This window comes from Hyaena hyaena, unplaced genomic scaffold (genome assembly GCF_003009895.1).
Source record: "Hyaena hyaena isolate Hyena2069 unplaced genomic scaffold, ASM300989v1 scaffold_438, whole genome shotgun sequence".
NCBI classification, from domain to species: domain Eukaryota; kingdom Metazoa; phylum Chordata; class Mammalia; order Carnivora; family Hyaenidae; genus Hyaena; species Hyaena hyaena.
The window spans coordinates 571,941-586,105 of record NW_024081071.1 but is presented as its reverse complement, the minus strand read 5'-3'; the positions used below and the strand labels follow the sequence as shown (position 1 = coordinate 586,105).

At 42.9% G+C, this 14,165-nt stretch overlaps 1 protein-coding gene across 4 annotated transcripts in view; it reads left to right on the top strand.

Annotated features, from left to right (window-relative positions):
* The window catches only part of TBC1D8 (TBC1 domain family member 8), a 122,749-nt gene that overhangs the window by 61,580 nt on the left and 47,004 nt on the right, over nt 1-14,165 (top strand). For all 4 annotated transcript variants that reach the window (XM_039253122.1, XM_039253123.1, XM_039253121.1 and 1 more), the window contains exons 3-4: nt 8,212-8,330; nt 12,598-12,826. In XM_039253122.1, the coding sequence (XP_039109053.1) occupies nt 8,212-8,330; nt 12,598-12,826 (348 nt within the window). The remainder of the gene's footprint in view (nt 1-8,211; nt 8,331-12,597; nt 12,827-14,165) is intronic.

Below are 14,165 nucleotides of genomic sequence, written 5' to 3'. Positions count from 1 at the left end.
ATACCTGTGGCTTTCTGTCAGCCTCATAGGTGTCTCTGCATGCTTCTCATTTGCTGTCTTCTTATTATGAGGAACTTGAATGTTTTTCATGTTTACGGCTATTTTCAGAAACTCCTTGTTATTAATCATCTTCTTTTTTTCTGTTAGGTGGTTCTTTTCTTCCCCTTAATTTTTAGACACTGTCTCTATATTAGGAATATTATTCCTTTATCTGAGAAATGAAGTGACAAAGCTCTTTTTCCAGTTTATCAGATCCTTTAGTGGCTTTGCGTTTGGTGTGTTTTACCTCCTAAAGGTTTTCTAATGTAATGGATTTAGAATGCCTTTCTTTTATGGGGCGCCTGGGTGGCTTAGTCGGTTAAGCGTCCGACTTTCGCTCAGGTCATGATCTCGCGGTTCGTGGGTTCGAGCCCCGCGTCGGGCTCAGTGCTGACTGCCAGCTCAGAGCCTGGAGCCTGTTTCAGTCTGTGACTCCCTCTCTCTCTGACCCTCCCCTGCTCACGCTGTCTCTCTCTCTCTCTCCTAGACATAAATAAAACATTAAAAAAAAAAAAATTTAGAATGCCTTTCTTTTATACTTAGATTTTGAGGCTTGGTTAGGAAGGTTGTATTATTCCCAAGTTATGCACGAATTCACTCAGTTTCTTCAAGTACTTGTAAATTAATTTTTTTATTAATACTTTTAAAGCTGTTCTTCTCTGTTTTCTGGCTTGCATCGTTTCTGACAAATCTACTCTCGTTCTTTGTTGCTCCATAATTATTGTCTTTTTTTCTTTATCACTGGCTTTCAGCAGTCTGATTAGATATGCATTTATGTGATTTTTCTTGATGCTTTTTCTGCTTGAGAACAGTTTGTTGAGATACTTGGATCTGTATGTTTATAGTGTTCATCAAATTGGAAAAAATGCAGCTGTTTTTTTCCAAAATATACATATTTTTCTGTTCTCTGGCCTCCGCACCCCGCCCCCCCCTTTTTCCCCTGGTACTCCAATTAGTCGGCTACTTGCTGCTGTTCCACAGTTCACTGATGCTGTTATTTCTCTTGTTAATCCCTTTCCTTCTGCTTTTCATTTTAGTTTCTAATCACTGTGTCCTAGTTCGCTACTCTTTTTTTTCCACTGTAATGTGTAGTTTACTTTTAATCCCATTCAGTTTATTTCTGATTTCAGACACTGTTCTTCCATCCCTAAAAGTTTGATTTGGATCTTTCTCTATATCTTCCATTTGGTCTCTCACCATCCTCATGCTTTCCTCTGCTTTTTGAATATTTGGAGTATATAATGGCCTTTTTTGTCCTTGTATACAGATTATTTTACCTTTGTCCTTTCTGGTTCATTTCTATTGATTTTTTTTTTCTTTTGATTAATGGTCAGATTTTCGTGCTCCTTTGCTCCTGATTCTGAAGTGTTTCTGATGGCTCTAATACAAGGACATTTTAATGACTATTTCAATTACAAATTAAAAATATTTTACTTTCAGTGCCAGGGAGGTTGATCTTTTCACTTCTTGCAAAGACTTTTAGGGACTTAATATTTTAATTTGAAGTCAGAAAAGGTCAAGGAAATTACATAAAAGTATTTAAAACTTCTTTTCTTTTTTTTTCCATTTTATTTTATTTTTTTAAATAGTTTATTGTCAAGTTGGTTTCCATATTAACACTTATTTTCTTTTTTTTTTTTAATTTTTTTTAATGTATTTATTTATTTATAGAAGAGAGAGAGAGAGAGACAGTGTGAGCAGGGGAGGGTCAGAGAGAGAGGGAGTCACAGACCGAAAGAGGCTCCAGGCTCTGAGCTGGCAGTCAGCACAGAGCCCGACGCGGGGCTCGAACCCACGAACCGCGAGATCATGACCCAAGTGAAAGTCGGACGCTTAACCGACTAAGCCACCCAGGCGCCCCAACACTTATTTTCTTAAGCAACATAATGAGGTGTGCATGGCTGAAATACTGTCAGTAATGATGACGTGATGTTGATATTGGGGTTTCATAGGTTTCTGTAAAGAGACTGCTTCAGGCATGGGTTAGATGTTAGAGTGTCCACTCGAAGAATGTGAGGTTTCTGAAAATTAAAGGCTTTGGTTCAACCCTCTCCCCTGCTCATTTGTGATTTTTACTCAGATGCTGTTTCTGAGTTACTATGTATAGGATGAGTGTTGAATGAAATTGAGAAATGCAGTGTTGCTTTTAATTAGCCCCTTTATGGGCCATATAGCTTTTAGTTCAGGCATTGGATGGTAGACATTTAGTGTTTGGACAATAGGGAAATGTACTGTTTCAAAGGAACAGATCTGAACTACGAACACAAAATGCCCATTCACTGTACATTAGGATATAGGTGGCCAGGAAAGACCCTTAATTCAATTGGATAGTTATTAAGCAGAGAGAAACAGTTGCTCTGTAAAACTGAAGCTTGGATCATGTTATTTATGGCTGTGTTCGTGCAGAAGCTGTAGGTATAGACAATGAGATGCTTGTTTTATTTCCTGAAAACCTCTCTGGGGGAAACCTAGGCGAATAAATACTCTGTGTGAGTTTGAAGGTGACTCAGCTCTTGGAAACTGCCTGCCCAGCTCCCCAGGCTCTTGTCTCCACTGTGGGTTGTGATAGAGCGAGGCCTTAGGAGCCAGGAGAGGTAGCCTTGAGGTTGGCTCTTCTCTGTCCTGAGTTTCCTTACCCAGAAAATAATACCACCTACCTTGTGCTATTTTTATTAAGATAAACAACGTCAAGTGTATGACAGATCTACAAAATGCTTGGGAACATGCTAAGAATTCAGAAAACATCCTGTGTCTCCCACCTCCGGCTGTTCTGCCTTAGAGTTGATAATTTATAAATCATCATGGTTGTTTGATCTGTGCCTAATTGGGACTTCTAATCCTGGATTTTAGTTTTGTATCAGCATTTATAAACCTGATTTGAGTTCTTATGTGAGTAATGTTTAAGATCCTCTGAACTTTAATTTTCTTAGGAAATAGAAGCCTTATTCCACAACAATAGAAGTCTTATTTTGTCTTAATAAAACAGGGTATAATTTTGCCAATTGGACTCCTGTTAAAATTCACAGTACGCTGATAGTGTGGCTTTAAACAGCTATATTGGCCTCCTAGGGCTGCCATAACAAAATACCACAGAGTGGGTGGCTTAAACACCAATATTTATTGGTTTCCAGTGCTGGAGGCTGGAGGTCCATGAACCAGGAGCTGAGTGGCTTCCAGTTAGCTGCTTTCTCCCTGTGTCCTCACGTGGTCATCCTGGTGTTTCTTCCTCTTTTTTTTTTTTTTTTTTTAAGGTGGACTTTTTTTTTTTTTAAGTTTATTTATTTATTTGGCAGGAGGAGATGCAGAGAGAGGAGAGAGAGAATCCCAAGCAGACTCCATGCTGTTAGCACAGATCCCAATGCAGGGTTCGAACTCATGAAACCATGTGATCATGAACTGAACTGAAATCAAGAGTCAGACGCTTAACCAACTGAGCCACCCAGATGTCCCTCTTCCTCTTCTTAAAAGGGCACTAGTTCTCTTCAACCAGGCACTACCCTTATGATCTCATTTAACCTGAATGGCCTCCTTCAAGGTCCTGTCTGCAAATAAGGTCATTTGGGGGGTTAGGGCTTCAGCATATGCATTTGTCCAGAGCAGGAATACACATCAGTCCAGAACAACTCTTCTCTTAGTTTTGGAAGGTCTGCAGCAGAAGCAGTGGGAATATTGCTGTGCTGTTCATTTGTAGACTTTTTATCATTCTGCCTCTTCAGTGGTGACACATTCTCATGTTCTTACTTTTCTCTTTACATTTTCTGCCCCACTGGTATGTCATTACGTGGTGGCTTTCCAACTTTTTAAAAAAAATGTTTATTCTTGAGGGGGGGGGGGGGGGGGGGCGGAACAGAGGATCCGAAGCAGGCTCTGCACTGACAGCAGAGAGCCCGATGCCTTGTTTGAACTCACAAACCGTGAAATCATGACCTGAACCAAAGTCGGACACTTACTCGACAGAGCCCCTAGGTGCCCCTCCAACGTTTTTTGAGCATGACTCACAGACAGAAAAACATTTACATGTGTGTGCTTACCTCTAACAAAAACTTTACAACCAGCGGTTGCCCTTATAAAGTGGCACATTCTCTCTTTTCTATTTCATTTTTTCAAAAGCTATTTTCTGATGGGCTACTTTGTGTAATTTGGGAAGCCTGGCTCCAGGATAGATTCAGAACTTTGGTGTGTGAGCTCTGATAGTGCTTTCCTTTTTAGTCCTTTGGGGCCGGGGACATGCAGTTAGTTTGCACTGATTTACGGTATTTTAGAAGCCTATCATAAGACTTCCCTGCAGAGGAAATTATACTTTGGAAAATTTCCCTGCCATTTGGCAACTTTTGTAGGAAATGGAAGACAGTAGGGTGGAAAAGTTTCATCATATTGATTGTCTTGGCCAGGAGAGGCATACAGCAATGTCTTCTATTCAGGAACGGGGCAGATTGTAATGAAATCTAACTGTGGTTCAGTGACAGATTTTTATATTTTTATGTGCCTATTTTCTCTCTCCCAAGGTGTAGGCTTGGTTTTATTTTAGAATTATCTTTCCCTGTCATAAGCTTCTCTGCATAGGTAGAAGAATCTTTTAAAGAACAGGGACCTACGTTTTTGATGACATTGTCTCAAATCTTAGTTCCATGTGCTACACTGTTGGGGCTTGATTATAGTTTTTAGTCATGGTGCCTGTGGTTATCAGCTGAGGACTACCTACTTGTTTAGCTGTTAACACTTAACTGTGCTGGACCTGTGAGCTTCATCGGATAAATGAAAACCTGTTTCACATCATCCAGGAAGATGCATTCAGGAAATTGGAATGGCTCTAAGTACAAACACAAAATGGTTTGTGTGTGTGTGTGTGTGTGTGTGTGTGTGTGTGAGAGAGAGAGAGAGAGAGAGAGAGAGAGAGAGAAAGAGAGAGAGAAACCAGAGGAAGTAATGGACCTAAGGATTCTGTAAATGTTACTTTGAAATTGTTGGGGCGCCCAGGTGGCTCAGTTGGTTAAGCATCTGACTTTGGCTCAGGTCATGATCTCACGGTTCATGGGTTTGAGCCCTGCGTCGGGCTCTGTGCTGACAGCTCAGAGCCTAGTGCCTGCTTCAAATTCTGTGTCTCCCTCTCTCTCTCTGTCCCTACCCCATTTGCACTTTATTTCTCTCTCACTCTCAAAAATAAGTAAACATTTTTAAAAAATAAAAATAAAAAATAAAAAAAGAAATTAAAATGCAGCTTTTTAGAGGAGGCCCCCCAGATACTTCAAGGTTGTAGAGAATGAGTTCATTCCCTGCTCTTGCCTTTCATTCTATATATTTAACCTTGGAGAGGTGTTTGAGCCTCCATTTCCTCATTCAGTCTTCATTACCCAGCAGTGAACTAGTCCCTGGAATAGAAAGGTCACACAGGTGAGCCTTCTCCTTTTTCTTGTTCTTCCTCATTCCTCCAAGTTTTTTTTTTTTTTTTAAAGAATTAAGTTGTGAAAACATACCCAAAAGATTGATGACCAATAAAGATAATTTTTCCCATTTATTCCTTACTTTTATTGAAAATATTCTGACTAGGGGTGCCTGGGTGGCTCAGTCAGTTAAGCATCCAACTCTTGATTTCAGCTAAGGTCATGAGTTCGAACCCCTTATCAGGTTCTGTGCTGACAGTGTGGAGCCTGCTTGGGATTCTGACTCCCTCTCTCTCTGTCCTTCCCCTGCTCTCTTCTCTCTCTCACTCTCTTTCTCAAAAATAAATAAATAAACTTTAAAGAAAAACAAGAATAGACAATATTCTGACCAGTTTTATTATAATAGATAATAAAGGACAAAGATCTCGAAAGAGTAAATCTTAAAGAGAAAGGCAGAGGCCCAGGCATCCCCAAGGCGCCGTTGCAAATTTATTGGCTTCAGTGAAGACCCAAGGCCCCTCTTGAGTATGATGTGCTGTCTGCCAGCTACGAAGACACCATTGCTGACCCACAAATGTAGGAGGTGTTTTTATGACTAACACCTACACAGTTGCCATTGGAGGGTGCCTACGGCAGAGATTCAAGCCAGAAGTGGGCAAAGCTGACGTCTGCCTGAGGCACCTCAGCACCGAATGTGAGGAACCACACAGGCAGTGTGGGGCCGGAGTTCAGGTAGACAACACTTAGAAGCTTCCCAAGAGTCATGCTGTGGAACGTGGGATCACTTGGTTTGATTTTGTTTTAAAAGTATCTCTCCCCCTTGTAAGAGGAATGGGGAACCTGAAGGGCCAGGGGTTCCCACCACAAGGGTCTCCTGGATGAGAGGGGGCTGGAGAGTGAGAGGACCCTGACCCCGCCTGCCCAGCGCTGGCTCTCCTAAACCTTACCTTAAAGAGCAAGGCTGGGTGGTGGGGCTGACAGAGGCTGGGCGGATCGCTGGTTGGTGTGGACTGAATGGTGACCACTCCCCCATGTCCTTCTGTTGAAACCTCAGCCCACAATGTGATAGTATTTGGAGGTTGTACCTCAGATGCTAATTAAGTTTAGAGAAGGTCCGGAGGGTGGGGCCCTCATGATGGGATTCCTTATAAGAAGAGGAAGAGAGACCAGAGTGTGCTTTCTTTTCCTTATGAAGAATTCTCTGATTCCTCTGATGACTCTTTCCCAAACTGTCCATTCAGACCAACAGCCCTAACACAGATGTTCTTGATACTCACTCCAAGTGCACAAGTCTGGGGAGTGAGTTCTCTGGCATTTTATGCCTGAGGTTTTCCCAAGATCCCTGCATTCATCTGTACTCTACAGTGAGGAAGGCTGCAATATGAAAACACAAAGTTTGGGGTCAACAGAATGCCTGTTTTTGTGTAAGTGGTATGTGGCTCCGTTGACCACTGTGCCTCACACATCAGCAAGCCTATTCTGCACTGGTGTTTGGTAGCCCTTAACCTTTCAAGTTAGAATATCTCTTTCCCATTTTGGAAATCTGATCCTCTTAGCTGGGCATTTTATCTAGGTCCGTCCTACACACGCCTGATGCACATGGTGTGCCTTTTTTGTCCAGGACCATGCTTGCTTCCAGTCAGGGGACTTTATGGAGCATGTGCTGTGTGCCAAGTCCATCACGAGGAGCTGGCGTGGTCCCCGTACCAAGGTGCTCATTGTCTAATGGAGAGTACTAGGAGGCTTCTTGAGAGGAAATACTAAAATAACTAAGCTTTTTGGTAACAGTGTTGCTGGCTGCTTCAGTAATGGGATGGGTTTTTTTTTTTTAATTGCCTTTGAAAGAAATTAACTTGCTATAAATGACTTTGTGTGTTTTTTAACACGTATTATACAACCTCGTTTTATGAATGTTCTTTTTTTATTATAGTTTATTGTCAAAGTTGGTTTCCATATAACCCCCAGTGCTCATCCCAACAAGTGGCCTCCTCCGTACCCATCACCCTCCTTCCCCTCTCCCCCGCCCCCATCAGCCCTCAGTTTGTTCTCAGTATTTAAGAGTCTCTTATGGTTTGCCTCCCTCCCTCTCCTTAACTGTTTTTTCCCCTTCCCCTCCCTTATGGTCTTCTCTTAAGTTTCTCCTGTTCCACATATGAGTGAAAACATGGTATCTTTCCTTCTCTGCCTGACTTATGAATGTTCTTAGGGATATTGTTGTGAATGACATGAAGTATAGATGGGTGAACCCGGAAATTTCCTAGGTTGTGGCTGTTGTATTTAATGATGCCCGTTGCAAGTGGGGACACCCTCGGGCAATCACCGGTGCTTTCTCAAGAAGCTCTTTCCTCTGTGAACCTGGGCCAAGGTTCCTCTCGAGGGATCCCTGTTCGCACAGGGGGAACTATGTGAGACTGTTCAGAATTGGCCTGCTTCTTGGGGTTTGTTTCCCCCAAGATAGCTGCATAGTTAAAAATGTTTCTGTCACTGAGTGGATGTGGTAGGAAGTCCGTGCATCAGTGAGGTGGGTAGGATATCTCCAGGGCAATCCCAAGAGTAACCTGATTGCTCCCCTGACCCATCCATGTGGCCGTGGACCGGTGTTTGCAAATCCCAGTGCCGTGGTGAGGGAGACCGAGGCTCCGAAGGAGGGGGCCTTCCAAGTCTGCTGTGGCCCGGGATGTGAGAAGCCGAGATGTTTTAATAACAAACACAAGATTCATAATATTTGGAACATGAGTTAATGTGCTAGGAGTTACTTTTAATCTCGGTATCCCTCTCTGTTCTAACCCAGGTGCAACATTAGAGGAAATAAACCAGCACTGGGACTGGCTGGAGCAAAATCTCCTTCATACTTTGTCCGTCTTTGATAATAAAGACGACATTGCCAGCTTTGTCAAAGGGAAGGTAAAGGTAGGTCCTTGGATTGAAATGCTTCTCCTCAGTTCCCTGCCTTTCTTACGACTTTCATATGATGTTTTGAGCACTGCAGCATTTTTTAACCCGATTTCAAGTGTTCTCCACCATAACTGAACATCTTGGTTTTTAATACACAGTCAAAGCAGTTAGACTTGTTACCTGTCAAACTTTGCAGACAGTTAGGCAAAATACACCTGAAATTTAAAGATCCACACCTCATTCCCAGACCTAAGTTTTTGTTATCCTTACAAAAGTGAAGGTCCTCTTTTGTCTTAGGAAAAAAAAGTTATAATTTATGTTTCTGTAGAGCAAAAATGTTACTTGACTCCTTTTTTTAATTAAAAAAAATTTTTTAATGTTTGTTTATTTTTGAGGAAGAGACAGAATATGAACTGGGGAGGGCTGAGAGAGGGGGAGACACAGAATCTCAAGCAGGCCCCAGGCTCTGAGCTGTTAGCACCAAGCCCGACGTTGGGCTCGAGCCCTCAAGAGAGACCATGACCTGAGCTGAAGTCAGATGCTTAACCGACTGAGCCACCCAGGCGCCCGTGTTATTTGACTCCTTAAATTAGCTATTCCTTCCCTTTTGCAGTTGTGACAGCTTGTCACTCTATTTTGTTGGACCTGGCACTTTCTCTTCCTAAAACTGGCTGTTTATTTTTGAAATATGTTAATTAAATGGAATTAAAACCAATTGTATTTTGAGAAGCAAGAGAGGAATATTTTGGAAGGTATCTGTTAATATCTCCTGTAAGTTATATTTTCTATAAATGCCATTGCAATACCATAATTGGTAACCAGCGTTTTAAAAGCCCTATCAGGCAGGGGTGCCTGAGTGGCTCAGTGGGTTAAGTGTCCAACTTTGGCTCAGGTCATGATTTCATGGTTCGTAAAGTTTGAGCTCCACATCAGGCTCTGTGCTGACAGCTCAGAGCCTGGAGCTTGCTTCAGATTCTGTGTCTCCCTCTGTCTCTGCCCCTCTCCTGCTCACACCCGGTCTCTCTCTCTCAAAAATAAACATTAAAAAAATAATAAAAATAAAAGCCCTAGAAGGCAGGGAGGGACTGTTTCTCATTCTGATAAACACATGTTAACACATTAGCCTGTAATATAGTTTTCCTCCCTGAGGGCAAAACATCCCATATGATTGATTTTGTTTTGTGTGTGTGTTTGTTTTTCTCCTCAAAAGTTTGTCTTTTTAACTCCCTGAGTGCTTCAGCTTTTAGTAAAGGGCAGTAAAGTGAATTCTTGAGTTTAAAGGGACAAAACAGAACTATTCTTTTCCTCTGAGCATCAGGGACAGTTGTGGGACTAGGTAGAAACCAAAAGTCTCCCGAATCCTGGCAGGTGACCTCTTGGTGTCACCTTTGGCCTGTGAGGTTGGCAGGTGGACCCACGTTGTGGTGGGGACTGTCTGTCATGGCTTACCATCTTTGCTTGGTTTGACTGACTAGCTTGGCTCCCTGGGTCAGATCACACTGGGGCTTAGCTACAGAAATGCCCATTTCATGGTTATCTTTCACACTTATCTCCCCTCTCCTAAGTCTCATATAGGTTGTGATGGTTCTTTGATTTAGGGTTTCTCCTTTTAATCTGGAGGAAGGAAATTCATTTTTGCTACAGTGGCTTTCGGAAAGCTTCTGTAGAGGAGGAAACAACCTTCCCTCTGCTCTCCTAGGTTCTCCTCCCGTGGCCTGGAGATTAAACTGACAAAAGTCAAATTAATGAGAAAACCAGTTTCTCAGCACATGCAGTGTGCGTACACATGGGGGAAACTCAGTGATGAGTAACCCAAAAGGGTGGCTAGAATGTAAGGCTTTTACAACATCTTAACAAAGAACCAGACGTTTGTAGAGAAGTGACGGGACAAAGAAGAATTTGGCTGCGAGGGGTAGCAAACTGTGGGAAGGTAAATTAAATGTGTAGGGGGAAATGAAAGGAAGAGAAGGCCTATTTTTGTGAGGGTTGTTATCCTCCAGCGCTGGTCACAGTCTAGAGTTACCCTCCTCTTCCTGGCACAGGAGAGGGAGATACCTTCACAAATGGGAATTGATGTCCTTGTTTTAGACAATTAGTGAAGGAGGGCAGAGAGCCTTTTTAGTGTCTGCTGTTTCTCAGTTGTTTTCAGGATGATTCTTAGGCCCAAGTGGTGTATTTTGGGATGGCATAGTCTGATCCCCTGCACATCAAAGCTAAAATGCCTTAAGAAAAAAACCCAAAATACAAAATGAGTCCCAGGGAGGCTGCTGGCCTGGAGCAGGGATTGAGGATGGAACAGTTCTTGTGGTCTGAGATGGCGTTATACCTTTGGGGCCACCATCTCAGGAGGTGGTTCTCCATCTCCTCTGGGAAAACCCAAAGAAATTAGGAGCTGAGTCTTTCCTACTCCTATCCTGAACAGTTGGCCACTGTCTGAAGCTTTAAAGAAATCCCTGTGCTCTGAACTGTGCTTGTCACCAGACCCTGGAGTCCCCAGAAGTCAGGAGTCTGTACAGCCACCACCACGGCTGCATCTGGAGCCTGTGGGTCCTGTTCTGCTTCCATGACTCTTTGCTATAGAGCCTTTGTAAGGTCCTCTTCACACCACCTGGTCCAGAGTTTTATATATTAGATACACTTTAAAAAATGTTTATTGGGGCGCCTGGGTGGCTTAGTCGGTTGAGTGTCCGACTTTCGCTTAGGTCATGATCTCGCGGTTCGTGGGTTCGAGCCCCGCGTTGGGCTCTGTTCTGACTGCTTGTTCTGAGCCTGGAGTCTGTTTCATTCTGTGACTCCCTCTCTCTCTGACCCTCCCCTGCTCACGCTGTCTCTCTCTCTCTCTCTCCTAGAAATAAATAAAACATTAAAAAAAAAATAAAAAATAAAAAATGTTTATTTAATTATTTTGAGAGTGGGGGCAGAGAGAATGAGAGAGTGAGAGAATCCCAAGCAGTCTCCACACTGAGCCTGTTGCGGGGCTCAGTCCCACAAACCATGAGATCGTGACCTGAGCCGAAATCAAGAGTCAGATGCTCAACCAACTGAGCCGCCCTGGTGCCCCTGTATTACATATGTTCCCTTTAAAAAAAATTTTTTTTTTTTTTTTTAGTTTTTTGATTTTGAGAAAGGGACAGAGAGAGGAAGTGAATGGGGGAAAGACAGGGAGAGAGATGGAGAGAGAATCCCAAGCAGTCTCCACACTGCCAGCACAGAGCCCGAGGTGGGGCTTGAAGTCATGAATAGCGAGATCACGACCTGAGCTGAAATCAGGAGTTGGATGCTTAACCGACTGAGCTACCCAGGTGCCCCATACGTATGCTTTTAAAATTACTCATCCTTCTTATAACTTTTCTAGTTTATAATGTCTGGTTAAATGAAATTTGGGAAAGAAGAAAAACATAATGAGGAAATGAAAAGCACTTAAAATCTTATTAGCCTTCACATTCATTTTAAACATAATTCTTATTTTAATAGAAAGTCTCAGGTTTTCTAAATAATTTTCTAAAATCTCGTATAGTTCAGGGTCTGGTAGCTTTGCCCCCAAAGTGGTTTTGTCTTAAGAGACCTAGTCCTTCATGAAACACAGAATTCTGATCTTGTCAGTGAGTTGTCACCCCTCAGGAACAGGCCACACGCTTATGTTCTAGACACTTCTACAGTCTTACCCCAGACTGAGAAAGGATCCTTGCTGTTACTTGTTGGCAAAGCAGTTGTATGTTCAGATGCTTCCTTTTCCGTCTTGCCTCCTCGTGCACCTGAGTGCTTTGGAGGTGTTTCCAACCTTGGCCAACATAACTCCTTGTCTACCTCAGAAGACTGTAGAATATTTAGAGGTAGTGAAAGGTGCCAGATGCCACACAGTCAGGTACCTGTTGGCTTTGTATTAAAGTTTTTGAATCTAAGGAGGAAGACATTCATTAGCTTTTTAAAAAAGACTAATTTGTAACTCAAACTTGGGTGGTTCTTCAAGTTGACGCATCGAGTTCATGCCGGAGCCAGTAATTTGATCATCCCATCCCTGTAGGGAGAACAAGGAGGTATTATAAAATAGTAATTTGTGGTCAAGTGAGAGACTTGTTCTTGGTTTTCCATATCCACCCCCCAGCGTGGCCATGATTCTGGGCGGTGGACAGAAGGTGTGTTGAGCCGCTCTCCTTCACCCTGCATGTTAAGCAGTGCAGACTCCTCAGGTGCCTGTGCTTGGCTGTTCCTTCCCGCCTCTGCCTGTCCCTCCCCTCGTCCCTTTCACTGATGTGGGGACTGTTATCTTTCTGTGCATCAGGCTCTGATTGCCGAGGAGACAAGCAGCAGGCTTGCGGAGCAGGAAGAAGAGCCGGAGAAGTTCCGAGAGGCCTTGGTAAAGTTCGAAGCCAGGTTCAACTTCCCGGAGGCAGAGAAGCTGGTCACCTATTACTCCTGCTGCTGCTGGAAGGGCAGGGTTCCCCGCCAAGGCTGGCTGTACCTCAGCATCAACCACCTCTGCTTCTATTCCTTCTTCCTGGGCAAGGAACGTAAGTGAAGCATTTGGAGAGATTTGGGAGCTCACAGATGAAGTTGACCCTCGGGACGTTTGTGCTGTCCTGAGACAAGATGAAGAGTTAGAGAACAAAAGATTTAAATGAGTAGTTGAGATGATAATGCCCAATACTTGATTAACTTTCATATGACTTGTGTCCACAATTGTATTTATATATACTGCTACCCCTGAGGGCTTTGATTTTGTGACAATTCATTTTTTCTACTGCCTTACATGTTTCTATGTAGTTCACTTCATATAGCTCCCGAAGGTTTTTTACTTTATGTTGTTCTGAAAACACATTGTTAAAACTGAACATTGTTAAAACTGATAGCCCAGTACTTCTAAAGGAGTGGAACATTGTTGTTTCTTTTTTCTTTTTTTTTTTTTACAAATAGTTTATTGTCAAATTAGTTTCCACATAACACTCAGTGCTCATCCCCACAAGTGTCCTCCTCCATGCCCATCCCCCCCCCCCCCCTCTTCCATCAGTCCTCAGTTTTTGTCAGCATTCAAGAGTCTCTCATGGTTTGCCTCTCTCCCTTTCCCCCACCATTTCCGCCCTTCTTCTCCCCCTTGTTCCTCCGTCAAGTTCCTCCTGATCCTCCTATACGTGCAAACTTATGATATTTGTCCTTCTCTGCCTTACTTATTTCTCTCAGCATAACACCCTCAAGGTCTATCCATGTTGCTTCACATGTCTAGACTTCATTGTTTCTCATTGCCATGTAGTATTCCATGGTATAGATAAACCACATCTTCTTGATCCATTCATCTGTTGATGGACACTTAGGCTCTTTCCATGTTTTAGCTATTGTGGAGAGTGCTGCTATGAACATTGTTGTTTCTTAAGATGGGGGGTGGGGGCATATAAAAAATTCCCAGCCCTGGGGCACCTGGGTGGCTCAGTCCATTAAGCCTCCAACTTTGGCTCAGGTCATGATCTTGCAGTTCGTGAATTTGAGCCCCACATCGGACTCTGTGCTGATGGCTCAGAGCCTGGAGCTGCTTCGGATTCTGTGTCTCTCTCTCTCTGTGCCCCTCACACACTCACACTCTGTCTCAAAAATAAATAAAAACATTAAAAAAAATTAAAAAAAAAAACACAAACCTCCCAGCCCTGAAGGTCATGACTGCTCCCGGAAGAGTAGCAAGATGTACTGTTGTTCCTTGGAGTGGGAAGGAATTCTTCACCTGGGTCCACTTGAGATTCAGGCAGTAATTAACTTCTCATAAATTTATCCACTGACCATTGCTTTGCTAGATATTAGATTCCAAGGTAAGAGAAGAAAAACCACAAGTGTCAATTGTATGTTGAATTTTTAAAAAAGTCA